Below are 23,301 nucleotides of genomic sequence, written 5' to 3' on the forward strand. Positions count from 1 at the left end.
TCTCCTTTAGCAATCCCAGCAGGAGAGGGGAAGAGGGAAATTCCACCTGGGGGTGAGGGGGCAGTGAGCCACCCAATTTTTCCCCTTTTCCACTATCATCCCACCTGATCTCATACAATTTACAGCACAGAATCAGGCTATGCAGCCCAACTGCTCCATGCTCCCTACGCGCCTCCTCCCACCCTACTTCATATCATCCTATCAGAATATCCCTCCATTCCTGCCTCCCTCATGTGTTTATCCAGCTTCCCCTTAAATGTATCTATACTATTCACCTCAACCACTCCTTGCGGTAGTGAGTTCCACATTCTCACCACTCTCTGGGTAAAGAAGTTTCTTCTGAATTCCCTATTGGATTTATTAATGACTATCTTATATTTATGGCCCTTAGTCTCCAAAAAATCCAATAGGGAACTGCTGAGAGGAGATAAAGGAACTGATTTTGCCCCTTTTCTGCTGCCATCCCACCCAATATCTCAGGAAGAAAGTCCAGCCTTTACAGTCCAGGCCTATTGATGAGCTAGGCCGAGATACTGAAGAGTGATTGGTTCCCATTGCACTGTGCTCCTGTACAAGTTGATCCCGTCAGGAAAGGAGCAGAGAAGGTTGGGAGGCAAACTTCAAGGATCCTCAGTTGTAAAACAAGACAAGCTTTGCTTTTGCATTTCCCAGAGTTTGAAGCCTGCCACTGCTTTGGCCTTGCGCCACTCAACAGCTTGAGTTTAGTGCTAGACAACTAGCTCAGCACGATGCGGAGACTTCATTCAACGTGTCTTTAAATTGCAGCTTTCCATTCCTAGACTCGGAGCCCTCTATACTGCTGGCCTCGAGTGACCAGCCTGGTATTAAAAATGCTGATTGTGTGGGAAAGATTTCCAATTATACAGAAACTACAAGCCCACAGGAATCAGACTGAGTTTAAAAATAGCAATGAACTCAAGAGTTTTATTGAATGCAGTGAGCACTGTCTGTATGTAACCCTTTAGGAATTACTGTCTTGGTCAGTGAGTTAAGGGATTAGAGCAACTAAACATACAGAGAAGGGATGTCCCAGGATTAAAGTCTGGACTGAGCTGAGAGGGAATGGGTGGTTGGTTTTGGGTGGGGGGAGGGGCACTGCAAATAGCTTCTGTCTACTGGGTAGGGAGGTGAGAATTTGGCCAGGGTTCCACTGGTTTAATGGGTGTACACTGTGTACGCATGTTTACAGCAGTGATAGTATATACACAGTAGCGTATTCCTGTAAACAAAGAAAGAGCTTGCATTTATATAGCAACTTTTACAACCTCAGGACATCCCAAAGCTATTCCTCCCCCCCTTCACCCCCACCACCACCACTTTGGAAGGAACAATTAAAATGAACAATTTTCATATGTTAAGGGGCTGATGCAGTGACAATAGTTGCATTTAAAGGGCTGCAGCCATTTCAGTGCAAGTGGCTGCACATGGGGGCAGATTTGTTTCACAAAACCTCCTTACAAAAGCTACTGATACTGTAATTTTTATATTTCTGTATTTGCAAAGCTTGTTCGGTTAACTTGATATTTTTTTTAAATGGCTGGCGAATCACAGTGCCTGGGAACAGTGGATGTGGAGATGGGAGAACACTCCTGGCTAAAGATTGGACCAGCACAACACTTCAACTCTTGCAGCCCTACAACCCTTCGAGATCTCTGAGCTTATCTAATTCTGGCCTCTTTTACATCCTTGATTTTCATTGGTCCACCATTGGCAGCCATGCCTTCAGCTGCCTGGGTCCTAAGCTCTGGAATTCCCTCCCAAAACCTCTTTGTCTCTCTACCTCTCTCTCCTTTTAAGTCGCTCTTTAAAACAACCTCTGACCAAGCGTTGGTTGCCTGTCCTAATATCTCTTTATGTGGTTTGGTGCCAAGATTTATTGGGTAATGTTCTTGTGAAGCAACTTGGGACTTATTACTACATTAAAGGCACTATATAAATGCAAGGTGTTGTTGTTTTAATGGCTGCAGGTGTTGCTGAATGAACTGATTGCTATGAGGGTGGCTTGTTTGCCACTCCAGGGAACCCTCTGTCTAGCATAGCATCACTAAACTGCAAGATGGAAGTGTTGGCATAATATAGCTGGGTATTGATGCCATTGTCAGATATTAGCAGCTGTTCTCCATGCACCAGGAGGCACCATCTCTATTGCTATCTCCTTCTGTCAGCAGGGCTCCTTCTGGCCTTTGCCTTATCTACATGGGGATGAAGGCGTCAGATTTTGGTTCAGGTGACTAGTTTGCTATTGATTGATCTACTGCTTTTCATCTTGTACAAAATTTACAGCACAGAAACAGGCCACTCGGCCCAACAGGTCCATGCTGGTGTTTATGCACCACATGAGCTTCCTGCAATTACTCTTCTCACCCTATCAGCATATCCTTCTCTTCCCTTTTCCCTCATGTCTTTATCCAGCTTCCCCTTAAATGCATCAATACTATTCACCTCAATCACTCCCTGTGGTAGTGAGTTCCACATACTAACCACTCTTTAGATTATGAAGTTTCTCTTGAAATCCCTATTGGATTTATTAGTGACTATCTTATATTTATGGCCCATAGTTCTGGGCTCTCTTGCAAGTGGAAATACTTTCTCTTGATGTCTATCATATTGAACACATTCATAATTTAAAAAAATCTTTATTCGATCACCTTCTTCTCTGGAGAAAAGTACCCCAGCCTTTTCAGTCATTCCTGATCACTGTAACGCCTCAGAACTGGTTTCATCCCTCTAACTAACTTTTTTTGCAACTTCTCCCAGTGTCTTAATATCCTAGCTGTAATATGGAGGACCAAACTGAGCACAGTGCTCTAATCCGCTTCCTTTAAAAAATGGCAGGGGATTTCCCATGGGGCAGCCCAATGGGCTAATATTGTTAACATTCCAAGACAAAAAATGCATTTGGCACAAAGCCTTGTGAATGGAGAACAAAAACAGCTTACAAGCTGGGAAAACTGCCTCTAAACACAGCAAGAAGTCTTCTTACAGGAGTCTGTAAATCCACTTCAGAAGTGCTCCAAACTTAACCTAATCTGCATCAACCTGGATCACAGTCACCCTCCTGTGTCATTGCCTGAAGAGCAAATAAATCTGTCCGTCTGCCTGTAGCTGTCCCTCTCTATGTCACCCATTCTCAAATTCTTTCTCATTCTCTCTTTATCCCTCTATTTATGTTCCTCACTGTCATCCTCCTTCTCCCCCTCTCTCCTACAACCATATATACAGTCTTGTGTTTGTTTATTATTTAATCATTTTGTGTTGTCAACTATCAAATCCTCAGATGCTGGGGCCTCACGCCTGGCAGGGGAGAGAATGTTGCAATTATAGGAAATGCCACAGCCAAGTTGCACACAGCAAGCTCCCACAAACAGCAATGTGATAATGACCAAATAACCTGTATTAATAATGTTGGTTGAGGGATAAATATTGGCCCAGACACTGGGGAGAACTCCTTTGCTCTTCTTCTTACTAGTGCAGTGAGATCTTTTATGCCCACCTGAGAGGGGCAGACCAATTCTCAATTTAACGTCTCACCCAAAAGATGGTACCTCTGACAGTGCAACTCTCCCTCTGCACTGCGCGGGGAATATCAGCCTGACACTGGTTAGTGCTGAGCTGGAGTCTTGTGTTCAGTTCTGGGTACGACACTTTAGGAAGGATGAAAAGGCCTTGGAGAGGGTGCAGAGGAGTTTACTAGAATGGTGACAGGGTTGAGGGACTTCAATTATTTGGAGAGACGAGAGAAACTGGGATTGTTCTTCTTGGAACCGAAAAGGTTAAGGGGTGATTTAACCGAGGTGTTTACAACCCTGAATAGGTTTGATAGGGTAAATAAGGAGAAACTTCTTCCAGTAGCAGAGGGTTTGTAACCAGAGGACACGATTTGAAGTGAATGACAAAAGAACCAGAAGCGACCTGCAGTTGTTGTGATCTGAAAAGCTCGGGTGGGGGTGGTGGGGGGGGGGGGGGGTAGAAGCAGATTCAATAGTAACTTTCAGAAGGGAATTGGATAAATATTTGAAGAGAAAACAATTTTCAGGGCAATGGGGAAAGAGCAGGGGAGTGGGACGAATTGGATAGCTTTATTAAAGCGCCAGTACAGACATGATGGGCCGAATGGCCTCCTTCTGTACTGTATCATTCTATGAATCTAAACCCGAACTCACAAACTGCTGACTCCAACTAAACCATGGCTAATGCTATAAATTAAGGAATGAAGTGATCAGCCTAAAGGTACAGAAGAAAGCAATTCTAGTGTTGTTTAACAAGAAGGGTGAAAAAGTTATTGCAGGGTTACCACAGCAACAAGTAGAGGAAGAATTAGGAGATACCTACATAACATACCAAAAGACTTGAATCTAGCATACACTTCTTGTTTGTCACTCTTGCTGTTTCATGAATTAGTCATGCTTGGTGTCACACATGGTATCCTAGGTGTTGCTTTTACTTGTAAGGTGTGTATGATCCCATTACACTGGTCATTCAGACCTCCCAACACTAGCTGGTGCTGCTGCTCCAAGCTCCGTCTCCCAGTACTCCAAGTGACAGTGCAGGTAAGTTGGCCATGGGTTTTTTTTTGTTTGCGTCATTAAGACACAGAAGAAGGCCACTTGGCCCATCGAGTCCATGCTGACATTTTGTGAAATTGTTATTTTTGCCACCACCTGCAAGTTTTATTGAAGTGTTATTCAATCTAATTTGCAAATCTATCACCTGATGCTGCGTCTTTGCCTCCCTTCCCACCTGTCCACCATCTCTTTGAATTGAAGGGCAGAACTGTAGTTGATTTTTGCTTCTTCCTCGATCAGTCCTTGAACCTTGGGAAGATTATCTAACAATTTCTTTCAAAGCTAATGGTGCTGCAGAGTGCCCTGCCAGCAGGTGACAGAGTGAGCTCAAATTAAATTTGAAAGTTTGATTTTTAAGTTGTATTAATTTCTCGTTTATGTAAGTGAATATCATCGAAACGTGAAGTAATGTGATCATTGCTGAAACAAAAAATTAGCAATAAATACCACACGCATGACACAGGCAAAACTTGGATTCACTTGCAAGTCCTACAGTTTTTTTAAAATAAAATGCTTGCAAGTCACAGGAAATTTAAATGTGACTTTCTGCTATTTTCCTGCATCAATTACTTCATTGACTGTGAAGCATTTTGGGATGTCCTGAAGTGGTTTGAAAGACACTAGAGAAATGCAAGTTTGCCCTTTCTTTCCTGCTCTGGTTTCCAGTGAAATGTTGCTCTGGGGCAGCCATTCTCACACTGGTACGTTTCTCCCACAGGGTTTTGGAGATGGGTCGGGCGAGTACTGGCTGGGGAACGAGGCCATTTACCTGCTGACTAGTCAACGGGCCTACTCATTACGAATTGATCTAAGGGACTGGGACGGCAACCAGGTCTATTCCTTGTATGAGAAGTTCCATTTGAGCAGTGAGAAGCAGAATTACAGGTACTGTGTTTGTTTTTGGTTGAAAACAGTCACCCGCAGCTGAATGAATGATTTCCAGGCCAAAATATCACACTCCAAACTTTCCTCTTGGTCATGAAGTCATCGAACTTGGCATGCCACATTTTACTACTCTGCAAGTGTGTCCAGTATAAAACAGGATCACACCGATGAATTTATTGTTTTAATAATAGTTAATTTTAAAAACCCTATGAATTTGGATAGGTAGTGAATGATCAGAACTTCCTTCCACTGATTTACTGTCAAATAACCTCCTGGAATGGTACACGGAGAAACTGGGAGATAAATCCCACCAGTGACATTCCAGACCACACAGTGGGGGGAATTTTATGCTCTTCCCTCTGGTGGGTTTGGAGGCAGGGACAGTGTATAATCAGATGGGACAATGGCAGGTTCCCCCCTGTCCCCTGCCACCTTCCTGTCTCCGCCATAATTAAGTCCGGGGTGGAAAGCCCTGTGAACGGCCTTCCTGCCCTGCTGCCCATTGAGGCCCTTAACTGAGCAATTAATGCCCAATTAAGGGCCTCATCCTGCTGCCACCGCAATTAGCCAAGCGGCGGGCGGGCCTGTCGCCGCACAGGAAGCACGGCAGGAAAAACCATGTGAGTGTTTGCCGGTTCCGGGGGGGGGTTTCTGGGTCTGAGTGTGGTTTGGGGGGATCCCTCATCAAAAGGCAAAGTGCCTGAACAAGGGACCAGGCATTAGGAATGGGGGGGGGGGGGGGGGGCCTGCTGAGAGCCACCCCCCTGCCCTTGCTGCTGACCCCCCTACACCCCCCCTCCCCCACGACCCCCACACTGCGAGCCCTGAGCTACCTGTGGCCTAGGTTCTGCACCGCTCCTCTAGGCCTTGGGTGGATACGCCACCCGCAGCAGCCTCCGCGGTGACGCTGTTCAGTTAAAGAGATTGGCTGGCAGCTCTCAGAGGGCGGAACTTCCATTGACGGGGTCCTTGATCTGTGGAAGGCCCTCCGCTGTCCAGTTAAGTGTCTAATCCACAGAAGGGGCGACGCGCGGTTCTCAGTGTGATTTTTGCTGGAGGTCAAGACCCTGTAACCCGAATAAAATCCCAATCAGTGATAGCACACAAAGCTTGTCAGCTTGTTGGTATTTCATATCTGCCCCTTTCTTACCATTTAATGGGTTTTGAATCATTTAAGAACATAAGAAATCAGACCAGGTGCAGGCAACATGGCCCTTCAGCCTACTTCACCATGAAATAAGCTCAAGGCTGATCTTCATCAACTCCACCTTCCAACCCTATCCCCATATCCCTCGATTCCCTTAGTGTCCAAAAATCTATCAATCTCTGTCCTGAATATACTCGACGACCAGGCATCCACTACCCTCTGGGGTGGAGAATTTCAAAGATTCACAACCCTCTGAGTAAAGAAATTTCTCCTCATCTCAGTCCTAAATGGCCGACCCCTTCTCCTGAGACTGTGACCCCAGTTTCAAACTCTCCAGCCAGGGGGAAACAGCTTCTCAGCATCTACCCTATCAAACCCTCTAAGAATTTTATATGTTTCAATGAGATCACCTGCTTGTTCTCAGTCTCAGATCTGTCCCTGTTTCTGCTCTCAATTCTTTAATTCCACCCTCATTCCTTCCTGCTGAGTCTCTTCTCTGATGAACAGCTACTGTTGTAATTTAGAAAACACTGCGGCTAGTTTTCACACTGCAAGATCCCACAAACAGCAATGATATAAATGGCCAGAAAATCTGTATCCTGGTGACTGATCTGTTCACCTGGCCAGTTGAGATGAGCTAGAGACAAGGCCGGAGATACCAGTGTTCTTAGCGGTGAGAGAAGAAACCATTAAATTCCTTCCAGATTGTTCCATCTCCCAAATTTCTCACTTATAGGGCTGGTTTTCCTGTTTAGTCACCTGGATGCAACTAATTGACCCTGGAGAATGACCTTTTCTTAATGGAACCCACCTCCAATTTTCCATCTAATTAAAGTTAAGGAGAGTAAATTCAATGCGCTCTGTCCTGGCCCGTGTCATGTATCTTTGACACATGTCCTGGTGAACAGCTGAAAATGACAGAAGGTGAGCTTCTAATTCCCGGGTGGGTAGGTGACCCAGGCACGTGGCCCAGGTGAGTTTAACTGCCCATTCACCCAGTGTCTGCCAAGATGGGAAGAGTTATAATTCTGACCTCCACTCTCAGTGTTTAAAAATGCTTCTTTTCTTGTGTGAAAATGAAGCCTTAAATCAGGGGAAGGGAAGCTGGATAAATACATGAGGGAGAAAGGAATAGAAGGTTATACTGATGGGTGAGATGGGCTGAGAGAAGGCTTGTGTGGATCATAAACACTGACATAAACCAGTTGTAAAATGAACTTTGAGGTTATTTGTCTCCAGGAGCATGAGGCTTGTTCTAACAATGATCATGGGACAGAATGACCTTCCTATCATATACAGGAGTCCCGAACTTAAACTGCCCCGTGATAGAACTGCAGGAAGGAAACTTGCAGCAAATGGGTCACCCATGTTATCCCATTGTAGAAGGTCGGAGAGGAGAATGTGGCAGGCACAGGAACAAAGATAGATTCAGGGACAGAATGGGTACACACAGGTCATAACAGAGTGAGACTGAGAGAGAAATACAGTCAGACAGAGAGAGAGAGACAGTGAGCAAGAGGGACACACAAGTGAAACATGAGGGAGAGAGAGAGACAGAGAGGAACACACGGAGTGAGACAGAGCGAGAGATGGTGAGAGAGGACACACAGTGAGACAGAGGGACGTGCAGAGTGAGAGACAGACAGTGAGAGAGAAGGACACACAGAGTGTGATGGAGAGAGGGACGATGAGAGAGGGACGATGAGAGAGGGACAGTGAGAGAGATGGACACACACAGACTGAGAGACAGAGAGAGAGAGTTACAGTGAGAAAAAGACACACAGAGGCTGAAAGACACTGAGAGAGAAAGAGTGGAACACAGAGCAAAAAAGGCTGAGAGAGAGAGATTCCAACTTGGGGGGAGAGGAGGAGAGAGAGAGAGAGAGTGAAAGGGAGAATGATACAGGGAAAAGAGAAACAGAAAGAGACCCACACAGAAGCACAAAGACTGTCTGAAATATAACAAGATCAGGGATTGAATTTTCTCAAATGAGATGGAATAAATCTTACATCCTGCAGCCAAAACAAACAGTGATGTGTTTTTCTAAGATGGTTCCTAATGGCATGGACTGTTTGCTCACAGTTCTGTGCTTCAGCAAGTGTGGTAACCTCAAAGAATGTAACTAGATCGCTCTCTTGTCAAACTGACTGTTTATCCAACAGAATCAAAACTCTTCAGATAAAAGTCTTTACACTAGTTTACCCTCAGTCATGTCACTCTCTCCGTCACATCATGATTCATCCCAACAAGCTTTTTTTGTAGATAGTTTTGGCAAAGTCTCAAAGTGCAGAGCATTCTTTTTCGTTCTCTCTCTCTAGGTTCACTGCTTCCCTCAAACACCACACAGGGTACAGTGATCTCACAAACAGTATCAAGTGCTGCAAATACTCCTGGGATGAGGGGATTGTCCGATGAGGGGAGATTGAGTTAACTAGGTCTATATTCCCTGAAGTTCAGAAAAATGAGAGGTGATCTAATTAAAACTTATAAAATTCTTAAGGGGCTTGAAAGGGTAGATGCTGAGAAAATGTTTCCCCTGACTGGGGAGTCTAGAACATGGGGTCACTGCCTTAGAATAAGGGGTTGGCCATTTAGTGTCACGAAGGTGCTTCCATTATTAATATTTTTTGAGGATTCGTGTTTATAACATTGTGGAAGTTGGTTTATTTGAAAGACTGATGAGATTCCATGGATGTGGTCATTTTTTAAACGGGTCACTGGAAGGACACTTTGGATTTATTTAAAAAACACTTACTGGAAGAGACAATGAAGTAAAATAAACCTGAGGAGCTTTGTTGGATATTGGAGTTGATTATAGAGAAGTTACATGCCTAGGTTTATGGTGGTCAGGAGTTTTGGTTTTCCAATTGGGGGCATGGACTGTTTGAATGGCAGTTGGTGTGTAAGCCTGCGAAGATATGTCACCCAACTCGTCCTTTACCACCTGTTTTGAAAATTTTTCTGAGAATCCAGTGTGATAGCTGAAACCACTGATTCCCCAGCAGTAATTCTCCAGAAAAGCCTGCCAGACTAACCCTCAATGTCGTCTGAACAGAACTGCTCCAGAAAGATCCCAGTGACAGCCGTCTACGTGTACCCGCACACCAGACCAAAGGGCCATCTGGAACATTCCAAATCTTATAATTTTTCTTCAAGAATTGTCAATAACCTGGCTAAAGTATTTTTCTTAAAGTTGATCTCTGCAGAGCCAGTTTGTTCATTTTTCTTTTTTTTCCCCTCTTTAACCGGTGTGTGTGTATATGTGAATGTGTGTTGGGTTATTTTAGAAGGGTATATATTTATACTTTCATATTTCAAACTGTGTGTTAAAGCTTTGCATCTTTATTAAATAAGTCTTGTTTTATAATAAACCAATAATTTTGTTGTTTACTAAAGAAACCTGGTTGGCGGATTTTTATTCTGAAACTAACATAAAGTATATAATTGCCTGCATCGGTAACCAAATAAAACATTTAAAAATATGTTGTGACGGGTGGAGAAGTGGAACTAGAGAAAGACAGTGCACTCCTCCCACCTCAGTCATAACATTAGGACTAAAATGAAGAGAAATTTGTTCACTCAGAGAGTTGTGAATGTTTGGAATTCTCTACCCCAGAGAGATAGGTTTTTGGACACTAAGGGAATTAAGAGATATGGGAATAGTGCAGGAAGGTGGAGTTGAGGTAGAAGATCTGCCATGATCATATTGAATGGTGGAGGAAACTCGAGGGGCTGAATGGCCTACTCCAGCTCCTATTTCTTATGTCCTTGTGTTCTAGGAGACTGTGGAAGCTGCTGGAGCAGTATCAGCACCTCACCTCACCCAGCCCCTTCCAAACCACTTTCCAAAGTCCCACCCTCTCTCCCATACCTATCCAATAAATCGAACAATTTGCTAACTTCAATTGGATGTAATCCTAGCGGCTTCATCACGTGACCTCCTGCCACCTAATACTCCCCTCCCCCCACGCCCCCGCCCATTGGTTGCCAAAAAACTTGTGCTTTAAAATCCTCCCGCAGCAATTAAAAGGCAAACAGACTCCTCACAACCTGATTGGATGATCCTTGACTGTGTCAAACTGATTTATTTCTGGATCAGAACAACATGGATACAAACCCAGGGACTGGGAATGGGGGAAAGGGATCAGCTTTGTTCATTGGAAAAGTTGGTGCCAGTTTTTAAAGATTATGTTTGTAAAGTTTTTTGTTATCTTGATGAATGAAACCTCCTACAGAATTACAACTTGACTCTTTCTTTAATTGTGCTTTACGCCTGCCCTTCTGTCGGGATGTGGACAGCTGGATTAACATCTTTGTCGGATGAGGATGGATGCGGGTTTAGCAGTGATGCTCCCCATGCCTGAATAGCTTGCCAGCACAAAACTGCCTGGCCTCACATGCAAAGAATGCCCACTTCAACCGAGGTGCCAGGGAGCAGCCAGCACCAGGGAATTGTACCTTGGAAAGAAATTTCCTCGGAGCTGCTCCCACTACCATGGGTGTAGAAACCGGATTCGTTCCTGCTACACATCTGGTGAGGTTACATCAGCTTTGGGAGCGTCTCTGAGGGGAATTCCTGGCCCTAGAATCCACTAACGGAGCTTTGCTCCTTGACTGTGTTCCTCCTTTACTGTGTCCCCACCACCCCCCACCCCCTCTCCTTCCCCAATCCAGTCCACAGGAGTTTATGAATCTCCCTTCTCTCCTGCAGGCTTTTCCTGAAGGGATACAGCGGAACAGCGGGACGCCAAAGCAGCCTGGCTGTTCATGGAACAAGTTTCAGCACGAGAGATGCAGACAACGACAACTGTCACTGCAAGTGTGCACTGATGTTAACCGGAGGTATGAGGAGGGGGGCCTGTATCACACTCGCTGCTTGCCCATGACAATGCTCCTGGTTTACAGTTAACGTTTAACATCAGAGTTGAGAGTTCTCAGGAAGTTTTTCTATCTTACTTGTCGACCAGGAATGTCCTTGTGGGAGGAAGGTGACATGCTTTCCCAACTCTCCAGCATCACTACACAGAAACCAACCCCTGACCCAACCCTGGATAAACCACAGAAACAGGGTTTCCCGCCAAAGTGTCGGCACTCAGTCCTTCCCAAGAAATTCCAGGCCACAACGAATCAAAGGGGTGAAACTCCTGGATTAACCCTTTCTTTAGAAGTTCTTGGCCCTGAATTGAAGGGATCCAGAGCAAAGGCGGATAAAGGCGGGGTTGAGTACAGGTTGGTCATGATCTGATTGAGTGGCGGAACAGACTCGAAGGGCTGAATGGCCTCCTCCTTTTCCTGTCAATATCCTCGGATGTTCTGCCATCAGATTGCCACACTCCCGGTGAAGTTCCAAGGACACAAGGACATTCAGGGTCTTTATTTCTTCCACATCCTGAGTTGGACCCTTTCTATGTCCATCCTGCACCCCCCCCCCCTCCCCCGTGTGCTCCTTTATCCTCCCTTTTCCCCTGCCCCTAATCCCCAGGAAATTCCAATCTACTGACAAGGGGAATGTGGCCATTCTATTTGGCGTCATTAATATTTATTCATAGCTAAATAAAATGGGCAGATTGAACAGTGCACAGCAACTGGGGAATGTTCAGACCGAGAGGCTGCAAATAAATCTATACAATGATTCATGTTGAAAATCTCCCAATTCACCCGCAGTGACCCTGAACAATGTTGCGTGTTATTCTGTGTTTTTGTTGCATAGAGATCATGTGACTATCGGGATACTGTTTCATTCTTTTAAAAATTCCGTTCCTGTAATAATCGTTCTCTGAGATTTACGAGGTGTTTCTACCCTGATCTGTCCTATTTATATGTTTAATTATTGTCGGGAAATTCCTTTGGGAGGAGTTGGGGGGTGGTTCTCTGCTGTAACTTGGGAGCAGAATCATGTCTCTGTGAGTGAACAGACGTTCCGCCAAACTTACATCAAAGTTACATCAGACAATCCGGTGACTCCTGCAGGAAATTCCTGGGCGATAGTGTCACAATCTTGAGGCGTGAGTTTCTGCTCTTTAGTGACTGATATTCCAAGTAGTGCCATGTTATATAAACATTGTCTCACATCCTAAAATCACTACAAGCTCCTAGTGACTCCCTCATTTCCTCACATCCTCTGATTCCTACCATTTGTCACATACCCAGATCCCAACTGATTTCAAATATCCAGTCATCCTTAACAGCCATATAATAAAAGCAAAATACTGCAGATGCTGGAAATCTGAAATAAAAGCACAAAATGCTGGAAATACTCAGCAGGTCTGGCAGCATCTGTGGAGAGAGAAGCAGAGTTAACGTTTCAGGTCTGTGACCTTTCATCAGAATGTAATAGCTATCTCCTATCTCCAGTGGACCATATACACCAGTGTAGACTGTTTGGGTCATTTGTGTGCTGTAGATTCCGTGTAATCCTTTGGACCCTTAAGATTCCCCACACCTCGAGGTTCCACCTTCCTTATATCCTGACCTCCTTGCCACCATGTTAACACACTTTCCTCCATCGAAAAGGTCAAGCCCCACACCATAGACTTAAGTACTTTTCTAGGCTGACACTGCAGTGTAGTACTGAAGGAGTGCTGCATTGTTAGAGCTGCCGTCTTATGGATGAGACGTTAAACTGATGCCCCTTCTGCCGTCTCAGGTGGATGTAGAAGATCCCACGCCGTTATTTAGAAGAAGAGCTTGGGAGTTTTCCCCAATGTCCTGAGCAATATTCATCCCTCAACCAAAATCAATAAAACAGATTAGCTGCTCATTATCAGATTGCTGTTTGTGGGAGCTTGCTGTGCACAAATTAGATGTGTTTCCTAAATCACAACAGTGACTACACTTCAAAAATAATTTATTGACTATAAAGTACTTTTGGATGCCCTGAGATTGTAAAAGGTGCTATATAAATGCAAGTCTAGCATGGACCTGTTGGGCCTGTTTCTATGTTGTAAATACAATGTAAGTTCTTTTCTTATTGTCTATTCCTACACGTTATGCTCTGAATCTTTGCTGCTCCCTCACAACCTGAGGTCCATCAGCTCCTCACACACAGTAAATTGAGTGCAGGGGTTGTTGTGGGAGGTTGCAAACATCACAGGGAAGCTAGGGAATGTTGTTTGAAATGTGGGAACGATTTCGTGCAAAATAGATGAACGGGGAGCAAAGGTCATGAGTAAAGGGAATAAAGCGACAAATCACACCACAGGAGAGCTAATATTTCATTATGTTTGCAGCAGTGCAGACAGCAGAGTTAGTCAGTTTGACAGCTTTCACCAGCCAGACTAACAGGCTAAACATTTGGAACGCTCGAACCAAGTAAAGTATTTATTGCAGCTGTGTCTAAATCTTCATCACTTAGAATCTGTTATGTTGCTTCAAATCTTCCGCTTCGTTGTGCGGAGGGTGCGTTGGCCTTTGTGTCTTGCGTTGGAGTCCTACTCCAAGCTGCTTATTACTTTAATCATTCTCAGGATGTGGGCGTCGTTGGCAAGGCCAATATTTATTGCCCATCCCTGGTTGCCCATGAGAAGGAAGGAAGGCCTTGCATTTATATAACGCCATTCACAACCTCCCAAAGTGCTTTGCAACTAATGAAGTAATTTTTGAAGTCTAGTCACCTGTTTCAATGTAGGAAATACGGCATTCAATTAGCGCACAGCAAGAGCCCACGGCAATGAGATAAATGACCAGATAATCTGTTATGGTGATTGTTCGTTGAGGGATAATTATTGGCCAGGACACTGGGAAGAACTGCCCTGCTCTTCATTGAAATAGTGGCCAATGGACACGAGGGGCCTCATAGTGTCTCATCAGGAAAACAGCAGTTCTGATAGTCCAGCGATCAGCCTAGATTCTGTGTTCAAATAAGCTGCCTTCTTGAACCGCAGCAGTTCGTGTGGTGAAAGTGCTCCCACAGTCTCCGTTAGGTAGGGAGTTCCAGGATTACAACCCAACACCGAAGTAGAAACAGCGATTATATGTCCAAGTCAGGATAGTGTATTGGAGGAGAACTCAGAGGTGGTGGTGTTCCCATGTACCTGCTGCCTTTGTCCTTCTGGGTTTTGGAAGTTGCGGGTTTGGGCTTGCTGTGTTGTGCCTGATGATTTACAGGCATTCAGAGGTAGCACTGAGGAGTTTCTCACTCTGCTTACAGGGTGTAGGCAATGTTGGTAAGTTTGACACAGAACTACCCACGAAGGGTTGAGGTGGGTCTTTTTCTTGAACTGCTGCAAACCTGGTGGTAATGCTACTGCTGTGGCGTTTATCAATGGGAGTGCACTTGGGAGGCAAATGGAAGTCCACGATCAACATCCCGTGGGTTACCAATGATCAAAAACTGAACTGGAATAGCCATATAAATACTATGGCTACAGGACCAGGTTGGAGGCTAGGAATCCTGAGGCAACTCACCTCCTGACTCCCCAAAGCCTGTCCACTATCTACAAGGGCGGCGCAGTGGTTAGCACCGCAGCCTCACAGCTCCAGCGACCCGGGTTCAATTCTGGGTACTGCCTGTGTGGAGTTTGCAAGTTCTCCCTGTGTCTGCGTGGGTTTTCTCCGGGTGCTCCGGTTTCCTCCCACAAGCCAAAAGACTTGCAGGCTGGTAGGTAAATTGGCCATTATAAATTGTCCCTAGTATAGGTAGATGGTAGGGAAATATAGGGACAGGTGGGGATGTGGTAGGAATATGGGATTAGTGTAGGATTAGTATATATGGGTGGTTGATGGTCGGCACAGACTCGGTGGGCCGAAGGGCCTGTTTCAGTGCTGTATCTCTAAACTAAAAAAACTAAACTAAAGGCACAAGTCAGGAGTGTGATGGAATACTCTCCACTTTCCTGGATGGGTGCAGCTCCAATAATAAGCAAGAAGCTCGACACCATCCAGGACAAAGCAGCCCGCTTGATTGGCACCCCATCCACAAACATTCACTCCCTCCACCACCAACGCACAGTGGCAGCAGTGTGTACCATCTACAAGATGCACTGCAGCAACACACCAAGGTTCCTTAGACAGCACCGTCCAAACCTGCAACCTCTATCACCTAGAAGGACAAGGGCAGCAGAAGCATAGGAACACCACCCCCTGCAAGTTCCCCTCCAAGTCCTGACTTGGAACTATATATAGCCGTTCCTTCATTGTCACTGGGTCAGAATCCTGGAACTCCCTTCCTAACAGCACTGTGGGTGTACCTACCTCACATGGACTACAGCAGTTCAAGAAGACAGCTCACCACCTTCTCAAGGGCAATTAGGGATGGGCAAAAAATTCTGGCCTTGCCAGTGATGCCTACATCCCATGAGCGAATTAAAAAAATACTATGTAGGTTGGGATTGCAGCTATATATAGGCCAGACTGAATAGGGGCAATAAGTTCCCATCCTTAAAGGACATTAGTGAACCAGTTGGTTTTGACAACAATTTCAGGAAGCGTTCATGGTTATTTTTCTGGGGCCAGGTGACAAGTTACCCTATGTGTTCATTGACCCACATTGGCTCCTGTGTTCAAATCCTGCCATGGCCTTGCTCCTCCCTATCTCTGTAATCTCCTCCAGCCCCACAACCCTCTGAAATCTCTGCACACCTCCAATTCTGACCTCTTACACAACCTCGATTTTCATCACTCCATCTTGGTGGTCTGAGTCCTCAGCTCTGGAATTTCCTAAAGCTTTCCATCGCTCTCTTTTTTTTTCAAGACGCTCCTTAAACTGACCTCTTTGACCAAGCTTTTGGTCACCTGTCCCAGTATCTCCTTATGTGTCTCAATGTCAATTTTTTTTCTGATAACGCTCCTGTGAAGTACCTTGGGCCGTTTAAATATGTTAAAGGAGCTACATAAATGCAAATTGTTCCTAAAATGTACAGAAATTGACTTATAAAATGTTTGACTCTTGTTGTCTTTATTCAGTGTGGAAATCCTCCAGTAGCCACTGATCCTTTCCCTCTCCCTCCTTGCAGGGTGGTGGTTTGATGCTTGTGGACTGTCCAATTTGAATGGCATGTACTACACCGCTGGCAACAACATACGAAAACTCAATGGCATCAAGTGGCATTACTTCAGGGGCCCCAGTTATTCGCTACAGGCAACCAGCATGATGATCAGGCCCTTGGACTTCTGACAACAGCCAGTGGCAGTGGATGTTGCTCATTGGGAAGCTTGGATAAGCAGCATCGCGAGCCTTTTCTTCCGGGGAGAAACTGGCACTAACGAGGGCCAAAGCCAAGTGAATGAAGAGCTTGGCATTGTTGCATTGCAGAGGAGGATGAGAGGGGAATCTTTGCTGTAAGGAATCTACATGGGTTGGCCAAAATTTTGAGTGTCAAAAGATTTTGAAAATTAACTCCAGAGAATCCCCTGCTGTGAAGTAATTCAATTCAGAAGCTTCAGAACTACTTCTGCAACGGTTGTTAGTGACTAGTTCTGAATACTAATGAGCATGTTTCTTTTTAAATATAATTAAGCAGTGCAAATGTGTATGAGATATTAGGAACAGACGCATCTCTTTTCAATTTAAAATATCAACTATCATTTGGATCAGCTAGTGGAAACGTTGGAAGTAATAGCAAGCTCCTATTGGCTCAGATTCCCAGCCCAGTTATCTACACAAAGAAGTTTTGAGATGGTTGCGATGAATAAATCTACCCCTTTCTTGCAAGCTCAATTCCAATCACCCGTTTCTCATCATCTCCCACAGCTCCTTCTCTCTCCAGAAACACAACTGTTTAAATGCAGAGATCTCACAGGAGCCAGCAGGAATGTTGTGCTTTAAGGGATTGTGGGTTACAACACAATAGTAATGATTCTAGGAAGAGGGGGAAACTATTCAGCCCTTCGAGCCTGTTTCATCACCAGTTAGATCATGGCTAATCTGTACATTAACTTCATCAATCCACCTTGGTTCCAAACCCTTTCTACCCTCACCTAACAAAAATCTTATCAATTACGGTTTTGAAATTTCCAATCGACCCTCAGCCTCAACAGTTTTTTAGAGAGAGAGTTCCAGATTTCCATTCCTCTTTGTGTGAAGAAGTGCTTCCTGGCATCACCCCTGAATGGCCTGGCACGAATTCTGAGTTATGTCCCCTTGTTCTGGCCTCTCACACCAGTAGAAATAATTTCACTCTAATCTAACCAATGAAATACTTTGATAATCTTAAACATCTGAATTCGATCACCCCTTAATCTATACTTGAGGGAATACAAGCCTACCAACACTCCTCACAAGTGCAAACTCTGCACTCGGAGAACTGGACTCATTCTCTCTCGTCAAGCATCACCTCCCAGGGTTATTCACAAACCGATAACCAACAGTTACTGTTTTGTGAACTGTTGTAATCCCTCATTTTGATTCTCTTTCCACCCCCCCCCCCCACCCCCTCACCAATCCAGTTGTGATCCTTTGCTTCTCTCTGCCAAAGGTTTGTGTGAAAAATTGTGCAAATTCCCTACTATTTATATGTCTGTGTCTGCGAGTGTGTGTGTGTAAAAAGTATATGTTGAGTGTTAACACGTTTCTCACTACACACCCCCATATTGTGCACTGGTGACCGTTCTAACAGGCACTGATGATCCTGAACTGAATCTCAATTCTAATTGTATTTCCTGTTTAATTTAGATTGAACAGTTGGATGAACGGATGTGGAATCAGGTGGGGTAAATTCGATTAGGACTATTTCCTCAGGTGAAGGGTAAATGCCTACAGGAACTGGTGGGCTGAATGGCCTGTTTTCAGTGCAGTTACCTCCATGTACAACGTCCTGCTCTGTTGCCAGTGAGCTGTGTTTTTGCAGATGCATTAAAAAAATTAGTTGAAAGAAATAAGAAGGGCTTGAAAATCCGTGAGCATGGATTCTGCTAGAGGTCATGGGGTCAGTGGGAGGTCCCTTAAATAGGATGACGGGGCCCATCTCCATTGCCCCAAGCTGCCAGTGAATGCTTTATTAGTCCATACCCCACCCCCAGAGAACCTACCGCATTAACCACTCAACCACCCCCCCACCCCAAAGTGTAAAGGTGCCAATCCAGGATTTAATAAAATATATTTTCTTATGTTCAGAGGTCAAGTCCTCTCACCTAATCTTGGGGCAGACCCACGTGTCAGCCCTTGTTCACTGCAGTAGCAATTCTGCCTCTCAGTTCAAAGCTTATGAGTTCAAATTTCAGGTTTCAGTGACTTGAGCATAAAACCCAGGCCAACATTCCCAGTGCAGTACTGAGGGAGTGCTGCACCACTGGAGGTGCCATCTTTCAGATGAGCTGTTAAACCGAGGGCCCCCACTGCCCTCTTTGTGCGTGGGGGTGGGAGGGGGAAATTCCATGTCACTATTTCACAAAGGAGCAGGGGAGTTCTCCCCAGTGTCCTGGTCAATATTCATTTCTTAACCAAAGACATTGCTGTTTGTGGGATCTTGCTGTGTGACAATTGGCTGCTGTATTTCCTACATTACAACAGTGATTACACTTCAAAAGTATTTCATTGGCTGTAATGCGCTTTGGAACATCTTGAGGTTGTGAAAGGCACTATAAAAATGCAAATTTTTCTTTCAATTCTTTGTACCTGTCTGTAGGCTTTTAACAGCTCATCTCTCTCCATGTTCCGGCCTCGTCTAGTGCCAGCTCCCCTCTGTGCCATTTTCCCTCTAGTTCTTTTACCAATTACCTTAAACCTGTCTCCTCTAGTTACTGATCCTCTGTCACTGGAAACAGTTTCTCCTTATTTACTCTAGCAAAACCTCTCAGAATTTTGAACACCTCTAACAGATCTTCCCTTAACCTTCTCTGCTGTAAGAAGGACAATCCCAGCCTCTCTAGTCGCTCCACATAACTGAAGCCCTTCATCCCTTAGGAGGAGAGACTAGAGAAATTGAGGATCTTGTCATTAGATGAAAGCTCAAGTGGAAATCTGATAGAGGAATTCAAAATTATGAGAACTTTTGATAATGTTAATTGGGACAAACTATTTCTTCTGATCAGTAAGTAAGTAACTGGCGCGTATAAATTTAGAATCAAAATCTAAAACCAAAGGGACAGGTTACACGGAGTATTTTTATGGATAGGACATTATGGATAGGCGTTGGGCCAAAGGGCCTGTTTCTATGCTGTACGACTCTATGACTCTATGACATGACATATGGTGAGTGTTGCATGCTCTCCATCACTGGGAGCTTCCCTCAATTTATGTCTGGCTCTGTCGTAGACTCATTGATAGAGATTGATCGCTGTGATTATCAATAACTCCATTATCATTGGATCAAGTGACTACCAAGATGGTAGAAGGAGAACGAGATGAAACTTGATCTTTTAATATGTAGCAATTCCAATGTTTCTCAAGGTTTTTTAGGGCATGGATTGTCCGACCTGAATCAATGCTGGAAGATGAACCAATAATAGATTTTTGAAGGGAAGTGGTTAAATGTTTAGGGCTGAATACTCATTGATGTTCTCCTAATCGTCCATCGTAACTTGGATCTGTGGAAATCCTGAGAAATGGTTTAAGTGGCGCCTACGTTGTTTATTCCAAGGTTTCTGTGGCTCTTTTGCCAAAGTTGTAGTGAGCAAGTTATTATTAGAATATTATTAGAATATTACAGCGCAGTACAGGCCCTTCGGCCCTCGATGTTGCGCCGATCATCTGACCTACACTATTCCATTTACATCCATATGTCTATCCAATGACCACTTAAATGCCCTTAAAGTTGGCGAGTCTACTACTGTTGCAGGCAGGTCGTTCCACGCCCCTACTACTCTCTGCGTAAAGAAACTACCTCTGACATCTGTCCTATATCTTTCACCCCTCAACTTAAAGCTATGTCCCCTCGTGTTTGCCATCCTCATCCGAGGAAAAAGACTCTCACTATCCACCCTATCTAACCCTCTGATTATCTTGTATGTCTCTATTAAGTCACCTCTCCTCCTCCTTCTGTGAGAATCACTTTGGAAATTAACTACCTTGTGAAACAAAAGGTATAAAAGGATTATGGGGAAATGGAACTAAGTTGATAGCTCTTTCAGAGAGCCAACAGGGAGGGGAAGGGCAGAGTGATCTCCAATTGGAACTGAAAAAAGCTATGTTGCAATGAATGTCCTAATTTATTGAGCTGCTAAAGCAGTCTTTACTGCTGTAACACTGAGTAAAGGGGATGACTCACAAGGGAATCTTGTTACCAGCATTCAGCTGTGTGTTATCAGAATGTGTAGCGGCATGGATAGGATGTTGGCTGTTGGACAGGAAACATGGGATTGCTCAGATTGGAGAAGCCGTTGGCCATGATGTGGCCCTGCACCCACTGCTGGGTCCATTTTTGTTCTCAATATATCCAGGTCATTTGGACTTTGGTGTGAATTGCAAGATGTTGAAATTTACTGATCATGTGAAAGGACGGAGTTTGACCAATAGAGAGCACCATGAAAGACCTCAGGAAGACATAGGCAGGGTAGCAGAATGAGTACTCGGGTTTGAGATGGAATTTAATGAGCAGAGATACAAGGTAACACATTGGGAATGGAAAACAAGGAATAAGAGTATAAAATTAATAGAAAGACAATGAAAGATGTGAGAGACCTAGGAGTTCAGATACACCATTCGCTGAAAGTCTGAGTGTAGGTAAACAAAACCATTAAAATTCCAATTCCAAAAGGTCAAAAACATTTTAGGGTTTGTAAGTAGGAGCATAGAGTACAGATAATGGTAAATTCGTACAGACAATGGTTAGGCCACAGTTAGAAGACTGTGTGCAGTTTTGAATATCTCAATATAGAAGGACATTAAGGTACAGCATAGATTCACCAGAATGATACCAGGAATGGGAGACTATTGCTCAGAGGTGAGACTTGAGATTCTGGATGTGTTTCCACTGGAGCAGAGAACGCTAAGAGGCAGCTGAATCGAGATTCTTTTAAACGTCAAAGGTCGAATAGGAAAAGATTATTTAACTCTGGTTGGAGAGTCAGTGATAAGGGGTCATCAATTTCAACTTATCACTGAGTGATTCGGAGAAATTTCTTTACACAGAGGAATGTTGGAATGGAATGGTTTTTCACAGGGAGTGGTTGAGGCAGGATCCCTTATGTCTTTTAAGGAAAAGATGGATAAATATTTAAAAGAGAAGAAATGATTGGTCCAGTGCTACAGGGAGAGATTGGGGCAGTAGGGTAAATTTTGGATTGATCTGGCAAACAGCCAGCATTGAATTGATGGGCTGAATGACCAGTGTTGTAAGATTCTAAAGTTTTAATGACTTGTACGTTTATAGAGCCTTTAATGTAAAAAAAAACCACATACCAATGGACTTCAAAATGGAAATAAATGGGAAATGAACATCGAACCACAAAAAGAAAGATTAGCAGAGTTGAGCAAAAAACTGACTGAGTAGGCAGCTGTAGAGAAGGTCTTTAAAAGGAGGAGAAGGGGAGAGGGAGTGGGTCTAAGTGGGTGGGGATACTGAAGAGAGCGGCAAGGTGGCTGTCAATAGTAATTGGGGTGAAGAGAAGGATGAACACAACAAGGGCTGGCATCAAAGAGCTGAAGAGTACAGAGGGGGATAGGATTTAAGGCTGGAAAAGGTGGCAGAGAAAATCACGGGGAAAGACCATAGAGATTTGAAGACGAGGACAAGAAGTTAATTTGTTGGGGGACAAAGAGCGATCAGAGGTTAGAGGGTTAGGGTGACAGATGAGCGAGATTTAGTGCAGTTGCATTTGACATAATTATTTCTCCATTTATCTTTCCTTCTCTCTGATTTCTTTTGCACTGTGTGTGCTGACACTGGAAAGGGCTCAGGGCATCTATAGAAAAGGCAGTTTAAGTCCGGTGTTAGGTGTGGCTCAGTGGGTAGCGCTCTGTACCTCTAAGTTAGAAGGTTGTGTGTTGCAGTCTTAGCTGAAGCTTGAGCACAAAATCTAGGCTGACATTCCCAGTGCAGTACTGAGAGAATGCTGCACTGTCAGTAGTTCCATCTTTCAGCTGAAGTATTCAATCAAGGTTCTGTCTGCCCTTTCAGGTGTGTGTAAACAATCCCATAACACTATTTTGAAGAAGAGCTGGGGAGTTCTTCCTAGTATATCCAATATTTACCCTCAGTCAACATCACTAAAACAGATTATCTAATCATGTTTCTTGTTGCTGTTTATGGGAGCTTGCTGTGTGCAAATTGGCTTCAAGCATTTTTGACAACCTGAGGTTGTGAAAAGTGTGATAGAAATGTGAGTCTTTCTTTTCATTATTCTGAGACTCCATTTCCCTAATCATATTCTGTTAAGATTGTTGTGCAATCCTGTGTCAGTCCTGTTTCCTGCACTGCACCCCTACTGAGTCTGAACACCATTGCTAAAGTCTAGGGCATGTTGCTACTTTGACCCTGTGGGCTGAATTTAGTGGAGCCAGCAGGGGTCCAGACGCTGGGCCGAAAAAGCGAGGGGAAACCTGCCTCAGCCCTTTTGGAGCCCCTCCCCGCCCCCCCCCCCCCCCCCCCCCCGGCTCGATTTAATGGCGCTCAGGCAATTAATTGCCCAATTGGAGGGCTGGCAGCTCAGGGGTATTGGCAGTGCCACGGGGAGTGGTGGCCACTGCAGGTACTACAAGTGGCCCAAGACCAGGCCTACTGCAGGAGCCCCAGACCCCAGTTATGTTTGGCGGGGTTGCCGGGGCCAGTCTGGCAGACCCCAGTGAGGGGGGGTAGGGGAAGGTG

The 23,301-nt window shown here is 44.6% G+C and overlaps 1 protein-coding gene across 1 annotated transcript in view; it reads left to right on the forward strand.

The window, feature by feature from the left end:
* angpt4 (angiopoietin 4) overlaps positions 1-22,012 on the forward strand; it is a 183,147-nt gene extending 161,135 nt beyond the window's left edge. Inside the window, exons 7-9 of the mRNA XM_068048649.1 lie at positions 5,305-5,471; positions 11,331-11,461; positions 16,573-22,012. Of these exons, the coding sequence (XP_067904750.1) occupies positions 5,305-5,471; positions 11,331-11,461; positions 16,573-16,733 (459 nt within the window). The 3' untranslated portion in view covers positions 16,734-22,012. The remainder of the gene's footprint in view (positions 1-5,304; positions 5,472-11,330; positions 11,462-16,572) is intronic.
* Positions 22,013-23,301: the final 1,289 nt, after the last annotated feature.

This window comes from Heterodontus francisci, chromosome 16 (assembly GCF_036365525.1).
Source record: "Heterodontus francisci isolate sHetFra1 chromosome 16, sHetFra1.hap1, whole genome shotgun sequence".
Taxonomy (NCBI): domain Eukaryota; kingdom Metazoa; phylum Chordata; class Chondrichthyes; order Heterodontiformes; family Heterodontidae; genus Heterodontus; species Heterodontus francisci.